General features: G+C 35.2%; 1 protein-coding gene across 3 annotated transcripts in view; it reads right to left on the bottom strand.

Moving 5' to 3' along the window:
* Positions 1–15,444, bottom strand: part of LOC118263689 (carboxyl-terminal PDZ ligand of neuronal nitric oxide synthase protein) — a 153,758-nt gene that overhangs the window by 33,154 nt on the left and 105,160 nt on the right. For 2 of the 3 annotated variants that reach the window (XM_035575839.2, XM_035575847.2), the window contains exons 4-5: positions 12,248–12,355; positions 10,045–10,233 (exon numbers count right to left, since the gene is read on the bottom strand). In XM_035575839.2, coding sequence (XP_035431732.2) covers positions 10,045–10,233; positions 12,248–12,355 — 297 coding nt within the window. Of the gene's footprint in view, positions 1–242; positions 1,101–10,044; positions 10,234–12,247; positions 12,356–15,444 lie in introns of those variants that run through there. The other variant, XM_035575831.2, reaches the window with a different exon arrangement.

Here is a 15,444-nt window from a genome sequence, read left to right as displayed (position 1 = left end):
TTGTATAATTTCAAATGAAATGGAACGGAAGGTATTCACGTTTTTTATTTTGACATATGACAGGATAGTATAAATAAATAAACAGTCATAAATGTAATATTCCGAGAAGGTGAGTTCTAGGTAATAATCAAAACAGAGCTTTTAATTTAAGCTGATAGACATCGTCATTTATTTTTGTGGTGAATGAAATGTTGCCGGTGCATTCAAACAATTTTAAAATGAAATTATCAAAGCCCACGTACCTCTAAATCTGAATCCAATCCTTCTAAACTAGAGGCATGAGGCTCTGACCGCAGTGACAGCCTATTAGGCCTTCTGGAGAGACTATTCACACCCATTAACTTATGAGAACGACCCAGTGTCGCACTTCCACCACTAATTATCTCGGGCTCACGAAACGATAGTTTCTTCCTAGGTCTTTCATTGACATCCTGTATTTGGATATCTGGATTCAGTCTTTCAATAACAGGTATCACGAGACGTGACTGCACGCAAACTTCTTCCGCAGAGTCGAATTGCCGACGTAACGGTGATGGGTCCTTTGGAAAAGGACCGCTATGATAGTCATCAAATTCTTTTTCATATCGCTTTGTAGCTCCTACTGATAAAGGCCTAGGTCTCAAACCACCCGGGTAGTCACGGGGATGAACATCTTCAATTCTACTTCTGTGCTTGTTTTTTCGAACTTCACTAAATTCTGGCTCAGACCGGCTGGTTTTTAGTTTCTCTTGATTCTTCTTGTCTTTCGCCTCTTGCTTAGGTAGCTTTGGTCTTTGTTGTTGCTCATGTTTAGGCTTGAGTGCACCACCTAACGAGAAAAGAGTGCTTCGCGCTTTTAATAACACTTCACTCGGTAAGTGCTTCAATGAATGTTCATTTTTTCTTTGCTTGCCGTGTTCCTTGTTGTTAGACATCGTAACCGTTTCACTGTTTACAAGTAACACATGTATTTCGTTTAATCACGACACACACATATTTTTCATTATAATACGCGCGTCCGTACGGCTTGGTACGAAACAACTGAAGTGGCGAAGGCATGGCTTGCGCGTGCGTCGCGCGTCGCTCCAAGTACCACAAATAAACATATTCGCGTGTTTCTAAGCGCAGCAGTACTCCTCAGCATCGAGGGATTGGGAAAACTCTTGCTGATAACACTTGACATTTACGTGAACCCTTTTTAACCTGTTTAAAATTTATTTGTTTTTTTAAATTATGTACACAAAATAAATCACAGCCCTAAATTGTGAAGTGGCAGGTTACGACGTAAGGAATGGGCTTGATAAAATTTATAAAGACTTTAGTTCGGCACAACTTGTTATTAATAGCTACACCATATTATTTTATTACTCTCGAGCTACTTTATCGTTGGCAAATGTTATTCGACTGAGTGTTAATGTAATATATGACAAATGGTGTATCGAAAATCGCTGAAACGAGCACGCGTCACGGATTTTCTTTTACGACTTTTCCTCGTCCATCAGTTTACTCCAAGAAAGTGATTTTTACATATTTTATCAAGAATTCCCATCGCTCAAGATCCGTATTATCTATGAAACAGATTTACTAGAACCAAGAGGTGAGGGCTATTTTTCTTGGAACTGGCACTCACTTTATCAATTTGATCTGTGAGATCAAATAGTAGAAACAAATTATTAAGCTTAACTTTGACATGATTCTTAGTCAAACTGGATTCTTAGATTTCGGTTCCCTTTTTGTTACTTTGATTTTATACTATAACTTGGTTTGGTTGAAATTTGTAGACGAACTGTCGAATTTGGCTTTGGGTTTCTGTTATCCGGGGATCAAACAGCGAACGTAACCCTATTATACTTGTTTGTTTGAGTTTACACAGCACTACGAGTAGCCGGTCGGCGAACGGCAGGAGTTTATGTGTACTATACGGTTACTAAATGTCTAACTGAGCCGTAATCGTAATACGGGCTATAATAAAATACTCTCAATCAATTGGTGTAATTAAAAAGCTGCCGCAAATGATTCAGCGCAAACAACTCAGTTACTTGTTGAATATTTATGGGCTTCGGGAACGAGTGATCGGAGACGGTAATTGATTATAAAAGTCGAGTAGCTTGTGGACTTGAAGATTTATACTGTCTATAAAACGAAGGTTTGCGTACATCATCCCGAATTAGATAATACTGCCAACAACCGATTACTATTGCTAACCGGCTTTCATCTGTGTCAGTAAATATCAACATTTTCTCTATCAAATTATGAGAATTTATTCTTTTTTCTTCTCGTGTATGATTTTGGTATTAGGTATTTGTATTTAAAAAATTACTACTGTCTAAGTTCTTTGAATGTTTCTGGTGAACGCGATTCGATTAATTGAATGATTTAAAGAAAGAAAATAAACTTGCGTCTCGGTAGCTCGTGGCGTTGTGTATTGTTTGTCTGCACGTTAGACTTTTGATGTAAAGTTTTATACGTCATACACCGGTTTAAGAATTTTGTAGTAATTTAATATTTTTGTGTAATCCAAGCAGGAATTGCGTATCCTGTAGTTATAACGTATATCTCATTATTAGAACATCAATTGCAGATGATCAAAGTACCTATTTTTGCAATTAGAGAAAAATATCAAAAAGAATCGAAATCCTTGTACGCGATTTTATGATCAATTTAAAACTTAAAAAGAGATTAAAATAGACTATCTTTTAATGTCTCAATGAGTTCTTGGCAAACAATAATTAACTTCTTTTTTTTTATTCTTAAAACCTTTAAGAATCTTTTTTTTACATTATCTCTCTTGGAACTAATTAAAAACAAGATATTTCTAACTTTTTTTCGTTCTGCATTCATTCATGTGTACATATAGCTATCCATCCTACGTAGAAATTGTACATAGTTGATAATCATAAAATATCCGATTCAATTACAAAATGTTCAGAAAGCACTAGATAGTTTGAATTTATGAATTTTTTAATCGCAACCCAATCTTGTTCACTACCTATAACATTACTACTTTGAGTCTATAGGTAGATGGGTCGATCTCAAAACGAGTGTATTCGTGTGATTTCTCTGACTACTAATTTATCTCATTGAAAAAAAAATGTTTAAATATCTTATTTTACGTGTACCTTTCGTTGACCCAGGTATATGCTTTGGTGTCTCTATACATAAATATCCTGTAAAACGTTGGTGCTGGTCGTCATATGCAATTTGGTATGTTTAGCAAACAGGAACCTTAAATCTGGTACAGTATCAGCCAGGAGTACCTTTTTAAACTTATTTGTATCCTAATAACTAGATATCAAAACTGCTTGTAAATATTTAGACTATGTTCTAATTAGGTATTAAAAATGTTACATTAAACCAGGGAAGTGACAAAAGACAATGTGTGTAGTATTTTAAAGAACATCGCATTTCTTTGTCGTCACGAATTACGAGCTAGTACTGTCTGTCTAGTACGCAGGGCACGTAAAAGGCAACTAGTTTTACACTCTACTACGCTACCCGATTTCCAAATAAAAGAGTTTAATGAAAAAGGTTTTTAAACTCTGGAACTTTATCGCTGATTAACAGAAAACGAAATATAGATAGAAACTCACATATTTTGTTTATATGTAGAAGTTGGTAGAGGTATTGTGTAAATCAATGTGTTTTTGTTGGTTATTTCTCTCTCTACTTAGTATGAGTTTGCTTTTCGTTTAAAGTAAGAGAAACGGGAGTGCGTACGGCGCTCTGATTGGCCGGCTCAAATAAACCAACTAATCAGTGCGCCAAATACGTTCTCGTTTCGATTAGTTTAGACGTAAAACAAACTCGTACTAAGGGTACAAATGATAAGATTTGTGATACGAAGTTTTGTAAATTATGCGCATGATACAGTTCTTTATTCAAAATTCGAACAAAAATTCTATCCTGTATGAAAAGAATTACTTTAATATATCTTCACCGCTTTTCAGTATAACTTCGGGAAAATTCGTCATGAAACCGAAAATCCAATAATACTTTGTTCGGCTTGGTATTCGACCTTAATACTTGAAACTCTATGACTGCTTTTGAGCACTAATCTCTTGGGCACTAGATTACTAGATATTTGTACGTGCCTATTGGGTAATTTTGGTTATTCGTTTTTTTTTCGGTTAGCTTTATACGAGCCATATGTCAGTGTCAGCTTTGGCAGGGATTTAGGAGAATTACGTTTCGTGTACATTCCCATCTAATGTGTGGAAGAGGAAAAGATATGTGATGCCTAGCCTACCGTTTTGTTGGCAACAGATGATTTTATACTAAAAGGTGTTTAGTACATGCACTTGATCTAATCTATTTCAGTCATGGAAGAAAAATCGGTAAAAATAGCATGACCAGACATTCATCTCTTTGTCACCAAATGATATTATGGAGATCGAAAGTACCTACCTAGATAATATGCTTAAAAAAATCTGATAACGATTTACTCGACTCGAATGAAACCGATTAATCGGCTCAAAATTATCGAGTTCTAGAAAACGAGAACTGTATGACACAAGCGCATTCCGTAATCAAATAACGTTCGGTCCTCGGTCTGCAGATACCTTTGTAAAACTCTGAAAATGTACAGATTTTTACTTTTTCCCTTACATAGTACGTGTATGAGATATTCTAATCTAGAGTCACGGGCGGGCTAAGTGCAGTGAAGTGGCGCAACAAAGGGAAATGAATTTTGGAGGGCAGATGACGAGACACACGCGAATATTGCATTTTTGCTCTACTTACACTATGCATACGGTACAAAGGCTACTTTTAATTATCTTTCATATTTCGTGGAATTGTATCGGTCAATTGGTAGGTACTCAACTGGGTATCATTGTTTGGGAATAGGAAATAATTAGATTATAATCTGATTCCTTTTTCAACTCTTGTAAACTACTTATTGGCTTAGCTTAGCTATACATCAGCTAGGTAAGAATTTAGGCTACTTTTATTTTAGAATTAAATATTTTATTTATAAGAAAATATTGAAAATAACAAATACTAATTACGGTCAGAAGTCATTATTATATGTGGACGAAGTCGCGGGCAACAGCTAGTTTCATAAATGTGATCATTAGTTTATTATTGATCGTTAGGTTAGCAGGAAGATAGATTTGTGATAGATTTTCTTCTAAAACGCACATTGCAGCAATAGAAAATGTTTCGTGGAAAGGAAACGTCACTTCGTCTAATTATAGACAGCCAATTCGAATTCGCGGTAAAGCTTTTTGTATTGAAATATCAATAGGAATTCTTTTTAGCACCTGTCACTTTTGTTTACATCCGATGTGGTTTTAACCCAGTTCCAAATACAGTAGCAATATTGAGTTTTTATCGAGAAAGGATCGAATAGAAGGAGGTTAATTTTATTGGTCACGGCTCGGATTTTCGGGACCCATAATTTTTCTTTCGAAAGGAACGGCCCCGCAAACACTTTACCCTCCTCTCGATTCAATATAAGATGTCTAAGAACCTCACCTTTTCGCCAAAGTGAGATTTGTATCTTTGAAAATATTTTGGTGTACAACAGCTGGTTGCGAAATTAGTTCCTTCCTTAATGTGTAAACCGTTTTATTACGAACGAAGATATTAGTAATTTTGTTACTAGGATACACCCGGTGTACATTATAAATGTTTTCTTACTGTAATGTCTACGAAAGTACTTTGTACTTTAAATTGCGAAAAGTTTATGTATTTTGCTGTAATAAGAAAAAATACAGGGTGTCCCTGAAGTCGACGTCCAACAGGCACCAAAAGATCGGCAAGGTTCCAAATGTTATCAGAAAAAGTATTTCTAGTCCTACAGTTCTTAAATTACAGGAACTTATGCGTTATCCACGAAAAAGTAACCCTGTGCCAGTCTTTTGATCTTGTTGCTACAAATCTTTATTTTTTCGTCTGCAGTCTTCCTTACGTTAAATAGTGCTCCAGTTATAATCATAAATTCTTAGCCAACTGCTTTAGATTGGACATTGCTAGTTTTAGAGGAACCAAATTCTGAATAAAATTTTCACCTTACTTTAAGTGACTGTATGAATAATTATGTATGGCGCTAGTAAAATTTCACCAAAGTTGGCGCATTTAATAAGGATTATAAAATGTTAGCACTTTGCACATTATTTCTTAAATTCGACACAAAAAAAGATTTTTCAACGAAACTCCGTTTCGATGAATTTATTTGAACTTACTAAAAAATCTTCTAGTGTACTCAAATCATACGTTACAACCTCGTATGCACTAGACAACACTTTGCACGCTATTTGTTATCATCATGTTGAAAATCAGCGAGGATCTCTTGTCAAACAACATTGTCTGTTTACCCGTGATTTCGCTTGCAGAATTCGTCTGCAATATTATCGCTAGACGAACTGGTGTTTTGCATCTCGAGCCATCGTACCCGGGCTTCGGCATTTTAGCTGAGCACTGGCTTTTTTGCGCCGTGTTGACTATTTATTTTTTAAATTATTTTTTGCTTTACCTGCAATTCCTTGTAACGGTGCAAATAAATCTCTCTCGACAATCTAAAGAATATTTGATGCTTCATCCCGCATTTGATCACAAGGCATGAACACGTAACTTAATCGGAAGATTCACCCATTTCTTTTTTTTTTGGTGAGGATATAACGAGTAATTGTGCGTATGGGCTCATGTACATCATACCACTACCGCGTCGATATGCTGTGTACATGAATCTGCCACGTCCGTTCCTTTTGATTTTACTACACATTTGATAATGTGTTTGATGCACTATGAACATCATATTGCAATCATTCAATATTATTTAGTGAAACATGATACACAACATCAGTTCCTCTAGTAAGTCTAGTAATATTGCCGACGAAAGCTGCAAGCGAAATCACGGGTAAACAGACAATGTTGTTTGACAAGAGATCCTCGCTGATTTTCAACATGATGATAACAAATAGCGTGCAAAGTGTTGTCTAGTGCATACGAGGTTGTAACGTATGATTTGAGTACACTAGAAGATTTTTTAGTAAGATCAAATAAATTCATCGAAACGGAGTTTCGTTGAAAAATCTTTTTTTGTGTCGAATTTAAGAAAGAATGTGCAAAGTGCTATACCATTTTATAATCCTTATTAAATACGCCAACTTTGGTGAAATTTGCCACTACTAGCGCCATACATAATTTATTCAGTACAGTCACTTAAAGTAAGGTGAAAATTTTATTCAGAGTATTTGGTTCCTCTAAAACTAACAATGTTTTCCAATCTAAAGCAGTTGGCTAAGAATTTATGATTCCATATTACTGGAGCACTATTCAGGACAACGTAAGGAAGACTGCAGACGAAAAAATAAAGATTTGTAGCAACAAGAGTCAAAAGACTGGCACAGGGTGTACTTTTTCGTGGATAACACATAAGTCACTGTAATTTAAAAACTGTAGGACTTAGAATTTTTTTATATTTTTCTGATAACATTTGGAACCTTGCCGATCATCTGGTGCCTGTTGGACGTCGATTTCAGGGACACCCTGTATATTACAAAACTTTTTAAAAGAAATACGCGATTGCAAGAGTATGTAATGTCTAGAATGCGCAGTATTGTTCCGTAGAATCATTATAACAATACGACTAAGCATGACATGAATTGCAAAAATGTCTTATTCAGAGTAGACAATAGCTGCGGGTTTATACTGTCCACAGGAACGTATACAAACTATATGTACACGACACCTATGCCAACGAACTCATTAGCCAAACTTAGTTAGTCTTAAACAACGAGACTGAGCCGAGCGACAAGTGCATCGGCGATCTGTCATCACTCTCGGTTATCGGTCCAACCATTTAGCCGGCTGGGCCGCGCCGCCCGCCGCCGTGCAAAATATTTTCATTCAACAGTTGGAAAAATTATTCGCAAACGTTGGAAAATTTCGCACGACATATTTACTTTATAAACGTCAATAATAAAATTTTATGTTGCATTAATATTAAACATTTGGTGTTTCAGTTAAATAGGTTTTCGAATATGGTTATTTAAATCAATGTATTTATAAAATTATAATATTTGACCAAATAAAATGTGGTAGTTCATTGTACCTGTACAGTGTACACCAACATTATTTATCGAAGAAGTCGGTGAAAGACTATAGGATATCGTATTGAGAAATCTGTTCATTGCGGCCAATTTTATTCCAGTTACGGCTCTACTCTAAAGTCAGGATATACGCGTGCAGGGTCCATTCACACGTCTCGACATCGTGTCAGAAACTGACTGGAATAAAATATCATTACATGCGCTTTGCACATACAAACATATTGATGATCACCTAGAGTGTGTTTCTAAATAGATGTGAGAAAATCTGAGTTATTGTATGTCAATACACTACGTGATCATGATGTGTGATTGGTTTGAAAGCTTTAGAAACTTTGTATTGAATTCAAAGAAGAGATTCTTTCTATGGATATGTAATCATAAAGTAGTAAACTTCTAATTTGTAGGTGATTCTTGAATAAAAGGCAGACATTTTCCCCTTAAAACTGCCACAACAGGGAAAAAGTGTGGCGTGTTAACCTGAATGATTCTTCGCTTTCACGATATGAATGGGACATTTCCACAGAAAGAAAGAGCGGAGGGTTGATTTACTGCCGCTGTATGTGGGCGAGGTTCGTTATAATGTTATGCATACGTGTGGGTACATTGGTTCTTATAACTCTGTTCACAACGAGTTCATTTTCATACGTTTCAAGAGGATTGTGGTTTTAATAACATCGGTTAATGAAGTCATGTTTTCCGAACTGTCAGGAACAACTAACCGCAAGAAATAACGACTGGTCCCTATACAGTCTCCATTGTTTGCATTATGCTAAAAGCTTTTATCCGAGTCCAGTATCGATTAAACTCTATCAGCATAAGTACCTTTTACTGAGTAGAGTGGTAATTTCCACATATTCTACGGGCGAATGATACGCAGCTGCGGTTTATTGCTGGGCCCGTTTACGAGCTCCTGCGATCTTAATAAACAGCACGCTTGGCTTGAGACCACTCTCAGCGCCATCTACAGTCCGCTCTCCGGTCGTTACCGCACCTTTACTCTTCGGTTCGTACGTTTTAAAGTGGATTATCTTTGAAGACAGCGGGGGAATGTAGTGCGATTTAGGTACCTTAAAAGGGCGGTACGGTACCTTGCGTTTGCTACGAATTTCTTGTCTCTAAAGTCTTTTTTGCGCAAGGACTTTCACTGAAGGTAGAAATACCGTTAAGATTTACTAACGGATTTATTTTATTGACGGCATCAAAAGTTTGCGAATTGATATCTATCGTTTATTTGAGCACAAATTGGAAAGAAAATTCACAATTATTTACCTTATCCATTCATACCTATTCAAACTCTGTTCATCATCCAAATAAAAGCATTGAAGCCATTTTGATATTTCTAACGTTATTTCTTACTATGGAATGGATTTAATAGTCCAGTAAATTACGAGTAAACCTTCCTAAATTGCGGATGAATGAGAGATATTCTGTAGAAGAGGGTGCCGACGAATCTTTGATATTTATTAATCTTTCGCGAATTCGAGATTCCCTTCCATCCCGAATTGATGTTGAGGATATTTATTAACTGTTGCTCTTTAGTCGGAAGGCCAATTTGTATTATTGTTACGAAACACTGTTGTCTGTTAACCTTTGTAATATTTCGGTATTGGTTCTAAATGGAAAAGATTCTAAATATAAATTGAATTCGGTAATAGATGGCGTTTTTTTAATTATTATTGAACTAATATAGGTACGGTAAGCTGTCGCAGACGTCGCGGTCACACAAGGTTACAGGTTGAAAATATCCACGAAAATACATCCATTTTTAATGGGACAACATAAGTGAATGCATACAGTATTAACTAACTGACGACGAATGTATGATGACATTGATTTGCATGTTTTTCCGACTTTATTTATATGAACGTTCTCAGTTTTGTTACCATTAATTATTGTTATTAATGATCAAGAGGTATGCGTTTCACGAGAAAATAAATAAATGAAAATTAATGGATGGAAATTAAAGAAAGGAGAAGATTATAGTTCTGGAGATTTCTTAAGAGAAACTAACCTTTCGGTTGCTCTTAAATACGTTGCACTTGAAGACGTTGGTGGCACCGTCACGAGCGATGTAGGAGAAGATCTTCAAATCGGAGCTGTCATGGGACACGTAGAAGATGCGGTAGATGGGATGATGCATAATCTCGTCCTCCTTGATCGTGGTAGTAGTCTTTCCACGGCCAAACAGCTTCGTGCTCGTCTGAAACAAACCAACATTTGCTCAAAATCCACACGTGTTAACAAAATTAAAACTTTATTCCAACATAAATTTAGTTTCAAAATTGAATGTAGTTTCTGAATTTTGTATGAAATGAAACTAAGTTTAAGCGTTTCTATTGTTGCAAATAGGATGGTCCTAAGAGCTTACGTGGTTCGGTGTCCTGTACATCTCTTTGTTTTGCGATTTTAAGCTTCTAAAATGCTGACCAGAATTTAATATTTTCCCTCTATGTTTTCAGTCTCCACATGAGATTTAAGCTAGATTAAAAATTGTTTCAGAATTTGTACAACAAAATAATCTTAAGTATTTACGTCGTTTACTCTAATACTCCAGGAGAAATATTTAATAAATTGTGTTTTGTCGCAAAATGTACTAATAAATTTGTCTGTAAAGTTATTACAGTACCTACCTATTTTAAAAATTGTGGACGGTTTTAATATTATCGTCTAAAGCATTGTACCTACATTACTTACTCTACACACAATAAGAACGGTTTCTACAATAAATAACAATTTGTTTACGAACAAATGGCCAAGGAAAAATAATGCTCCGTTTAATTTATAACAAGAAACATTGGAATGGATTTATTTTTCTTTAAAATAAGTATTTGAAGTAATGAAGAGTGGACCAAGGTTACTCCTCTTCAGGGGTAACAAAGAATCGATTCTACAATGGAAGCTCGGAGCGCCGCGGCTGCTTGAAGACAGCAGGTTGACAGGCGTCTATTATAACCCGACATGATTTACGAGCACCGAGAAAAAATCAGTGTCACCGCTGTCGCATAAGAGATAATTTAGTAATATGTCGTTATATCAGCCCGTCACACAGTAGATAATGTCTCCCAAAATCTATTGCAAAAGCCAGAATGTAATCCCAATTATTCCACGCTTTTAGACAAAAAAATCTTAATCAAGCCCTGATTGCTTTTAGTTTTTTCTGCCTCTTTGTACAATAGTTACACGCTATTTGCTCTAAATGCTGAACAAATTCCACCGAGACTTCCAACAATAGAACCCCAATTAGAAAATGACTCGATTAGCGCGAACAAAACGAGGGTTTCTGACGAGATTCTGAACGTAGCTAATTGTACAACATAAGCAAAAATATTTGCCAAGATCAAGTGAAACTAGCTGCTAGATTTATCTTTGTGTCGAAGAAAGATTCAATAAACACGTGTTCAATTGAAGTAGAACTTTTCTGACGTTAACGCAAAAGTCTAGCAAAGTCTAATTGAAGGCTAACAGGCAAATTGAACTAACATTGAAGTAATAAAGATATTACTTATGGAAATGTAGCAGTTCCAAGGTATCGCCGTTCCTAACTGCATTGCATTTTTAAACGGCTTGGAACTTTTTCTGTTTGAATTATTAAATCATTGGCTCGTGAAATCAATCAAACTTTTTTAAACACCAATTGAAGTTTTCCATTTAAGTTGAGATCGTGTTCCAACGGGTAGATGTGAATTGACAATATTTCATGAATAAAAGCCCAACACAAGTATTGAGTAATATTTTGTGCAAACTGGATATGTATTACAATTCTTTCTTGACATAAAACAGGTTTATATTTATCCACTTCTGTTATTTTTGTGCAAAGATGTAATTTATTTATTTGGTCTCATACTGAGATCCCGGTTTGCACGACCCAAATTTCACATTGTCGGTTGTAATTATATTAACAACCTCACCGTAAATGTAACTTTAAGTGGGGTTAAAATATTCCGTGGACCGCTAAGGATACCTTTCAACAACAATGCTAGAGCTATTATTTAATACAATATGACCTATTTTGTATTAAATTAACGCTAGTTGGGATTTTGTCACGTCATTTGTCCTTAGTAGGTGTGTGTTAGGTTCCATTCCTAGCTGATTAAACATTAAACATTAACATCTTAAATGATTGTATTATTTGTTTTTGGATTATCGGCATGTTTTGTATACTGACTCCATTTGTTAAGTCTGTCTATTGAAAAGTAGAACAAATGTGTGCTCACCTTGGTCTTGCCAACGGTAATGTTGGTCCTGGTGGTTACCCGGACTCCATCAGTCGACACATCGACGGTCACCTTACGTTTCTTCACACCCCTCGCCTTGAATTCGTACTGTAAAAATAAACTACTATCAGATTCAAATTTAAAAGTAAATAGCGGTCATGCGGTCGGTTTCTATTAAGCTTGTTGAGAAAATACGTAACATAACAAATGTGACGAAAATTCACTCTAAATGTCTTAATAATAAAGTTGTTTATTCATGTGTCGTAATTTGGTTGTAATTAAAGACAGAATGTAAGTCCCCCTATTATTTCAAGGGCTTTTCTTATAGCATTTATCTAGTGTGTTTGTCGTTGTCACAATAAGTTTGTGACGAGGGTAGCCAGAGTTTGGTTAGCTGGCAAAAATAACAGAATGTTTGCACACCACATGGTCTTGGGTCTTAACCTAAATCAAAACATATTACCTCCAATTAGACGAAGAGAGTAAATCTCCTAGTGTTGAACGAAAGTAATTGTTCGTCCACCTGATTTTCTTTATGTGATAAGGGTGTACCTATAGTTAGGTAGTATTGCTCTTATGTAATTGGACGTGAGTGGTTGAGGGTGATAATTTTGTTAGCTGTCATTTATGTAGTACTGAAGATAATTTGATTGTACTTTTGAACAGTGGTTAGAAGATTTTTTTCAAGCAGTTACTAGTCTCTTATTCTAAGAAGATATTATATTATGTGCCGTAATGTGCACCTCTGCATACCATTCGAGGATAAAAGGCATGACGTTGCATATATACGATATTAATATATAATGACATTTTATGTAAGAATAAAGTCACTATTTCAAAGTCCTGCTATTAAACTTTATTTTAATGACGGCTATTTGAATGCAAGTTTACTCCACGTCATGAACACCAAAATAACAGAAGTACTAACAAAACAGCCACTCTTAATCTAACTTTAGAATTTCTTAGAAGTGTAATGCCATGAAAATAGCAACAATTATAATTATTTCACACACACCTGTACCTCGAAACTCGAGTATAATATAATGGATTCGCCCTATTACCTACATACATGCAATATAATTTTGTAAAGGTAAAAGCTGTGAATGCTTACATTGAGGAGAGGTAAGTAATTAAGCAAAGTGGCTCTTATTAAGAGGTCTGGAAGTCTACGTGATAGATGTGATACAGGAACTGTGCCTTTAAGACTTAATTTTCCGTGCATTTATGTGTAAAAGTTCTCAAAACTAGTTGACGATGTGTTATATACATTCTCATTGGTCCATTTACACGTCATCTAAGTATCTCCTAGTAAGATCCACCTCTTTTTTGGGGAGTCGGTACTTCAATTTTTGTTCTACAATATACCACCGCGCTCAGTCATTGAATGGTTATATAAATCAGTCCTTTGCAATTTCGGAACAAAATGGTTACTAAGGAATAGTTTAATCGATCATTAAATGACTCTGTTACTCTGGCAGTTAGACCATTTTTGATAAAAGACCAGAAAAAAAAAGATTTCTTTCTTCAAAGAATACTCTGTGTACAATCAACAAGTTAGCACATCATATTCGTATATTTATGTTTTATGTGAATGTAAAGGGAATCTTCGAGGTAATCGAATCAGTATTTCATAGAGACACGAGTATTTTTATGATTACAGCGAGTGACGTCATGGAAGGAAATTACTCCACAACTCCACACCAATCTTATAATTACTTTCAGCGTCGATGAGTTGATCAATATATTAATGTACTGTTTTTTGTTTATTTTGGGTTATGAGTACGCACGGTAGCTATTGGACTTTATTGATGAGGTTTCCAAAATAATAATAATTGTAATGTCTCATTGGTTAATGAAAAAGTACGAGGCCATTTATGTATTCGATATTGCATGAGGTTTGTCATTGTGTCTGTTATAGAACACAAAATAATACTTAGGCACGATATAAGCCTTTAGGCGATTTATAATTTTTTTAAGAACATCTTGCTAACCCTCCCCCCCCATAGTCTGCTAACAAAGAATTTTAATTTGAGTTACTTTTTAATGCCTTCTAACATTTCTTATAATGAAAGACCAGCTATGATGTCAAATTTTAGGGTACAAGCCTCTCAATACTTTGTAACTCTATCATAGCCTAGCAAATGTAGGTATGAAACTATTTGTAAAGCATCAGCAATTCTTGTGTTAGTTCCTTAGCTGGCCTGAAACCGCACTTCCGAAACAGTTAGGTTTGCATAGTTTCAACTAAACTTAAATTAATACAATTCTAAGCTAATAAAACTTGTTTGTGTAAAGCCAATGCTGATACATTTATTGTTTTAAATCAGCATTTTTAATATTATTTTTTTTTTCAAGTAAAACATTATTAGCACGTATCTAACAGTCCACTGCTAGACGATAGATAGATCTCTTTTACTTACGTGGAGGTTCCCCAGAATTTCAATATTACTTTAAAAACAATCAATATTGTGTAATTTAGGTCCAGAATACCACCAAGACAACAGACCTCAGAAAGGACGTACCAAGTTGATTGGAACTGGTTTCTTTAAGTAAGACATTGTTACGCATCTGAATGGCAGTTAAGGCTCAGTCTAATCTAATCCATCTAGATGTTTTCTATGACTTCATCTAGATTTTTTTATAATAATTTTGATGTGTAAAGGTGCTCTTTTGTAGCCTTATTGCCAAAAAAAGAAATTCATTACATTCATTTCATTAATTAAAGGCACGAGTACAGGTTAACATTGCAATGATATTTCATTAGTATTTTACAGATACTTACTACATATGAATAAAAAGGCCAAGTGCGAGTCGGACTCGCTCATGAAGGGTTCCGTAACAGCAAGTAGTTGACATAATATAAAAGTTGTAAAATAACTTGGTTTTACATAGTGTTTGTATGAACGACAAAGTTATATTTGCGGTTTTTGAAAATGTTTTATTTCTTAAAAACTAATTATGATATCTGGTTCAAACCAATTTTCGTTGTTAGTTTCCATTGAAATCTACAGCATATATTTTTTTCAGTTTTCTCACTCTCTTATTTTAAAAGTTAGAGGGGGGGGGGGGACACATTTTTTCACTTTGGAAGCGTCTAACTTTCAAACGATTGATTTTGACGAAAAGTGGTTTCAGGAACCTTAATATCTTTCAAAGACCTATCCATAGACACCCATCACGGATATGTAAGCAGAAAA

Source organism: Spodoptera frugiperda, chromosome 25 (genome assembly GCF_023101765.2).
Source record: "Spodoptera frugiperda isolate SF20-4 chromosome 25, AGI-APGP_CSIRO_Sfru_2.0, whole genome shotgun sequence".
In the NCBI taxonomy this organism is placed as follows: Eukaryota; Metazoa; Arthropoda; class Insecta; order Lepidoptera; family Noctuidae; genus Spodoptera; species Spodoptera frugiperda.
This window is presented reverse-complemented; position numbering and strand designations above follow the sequence as displayed.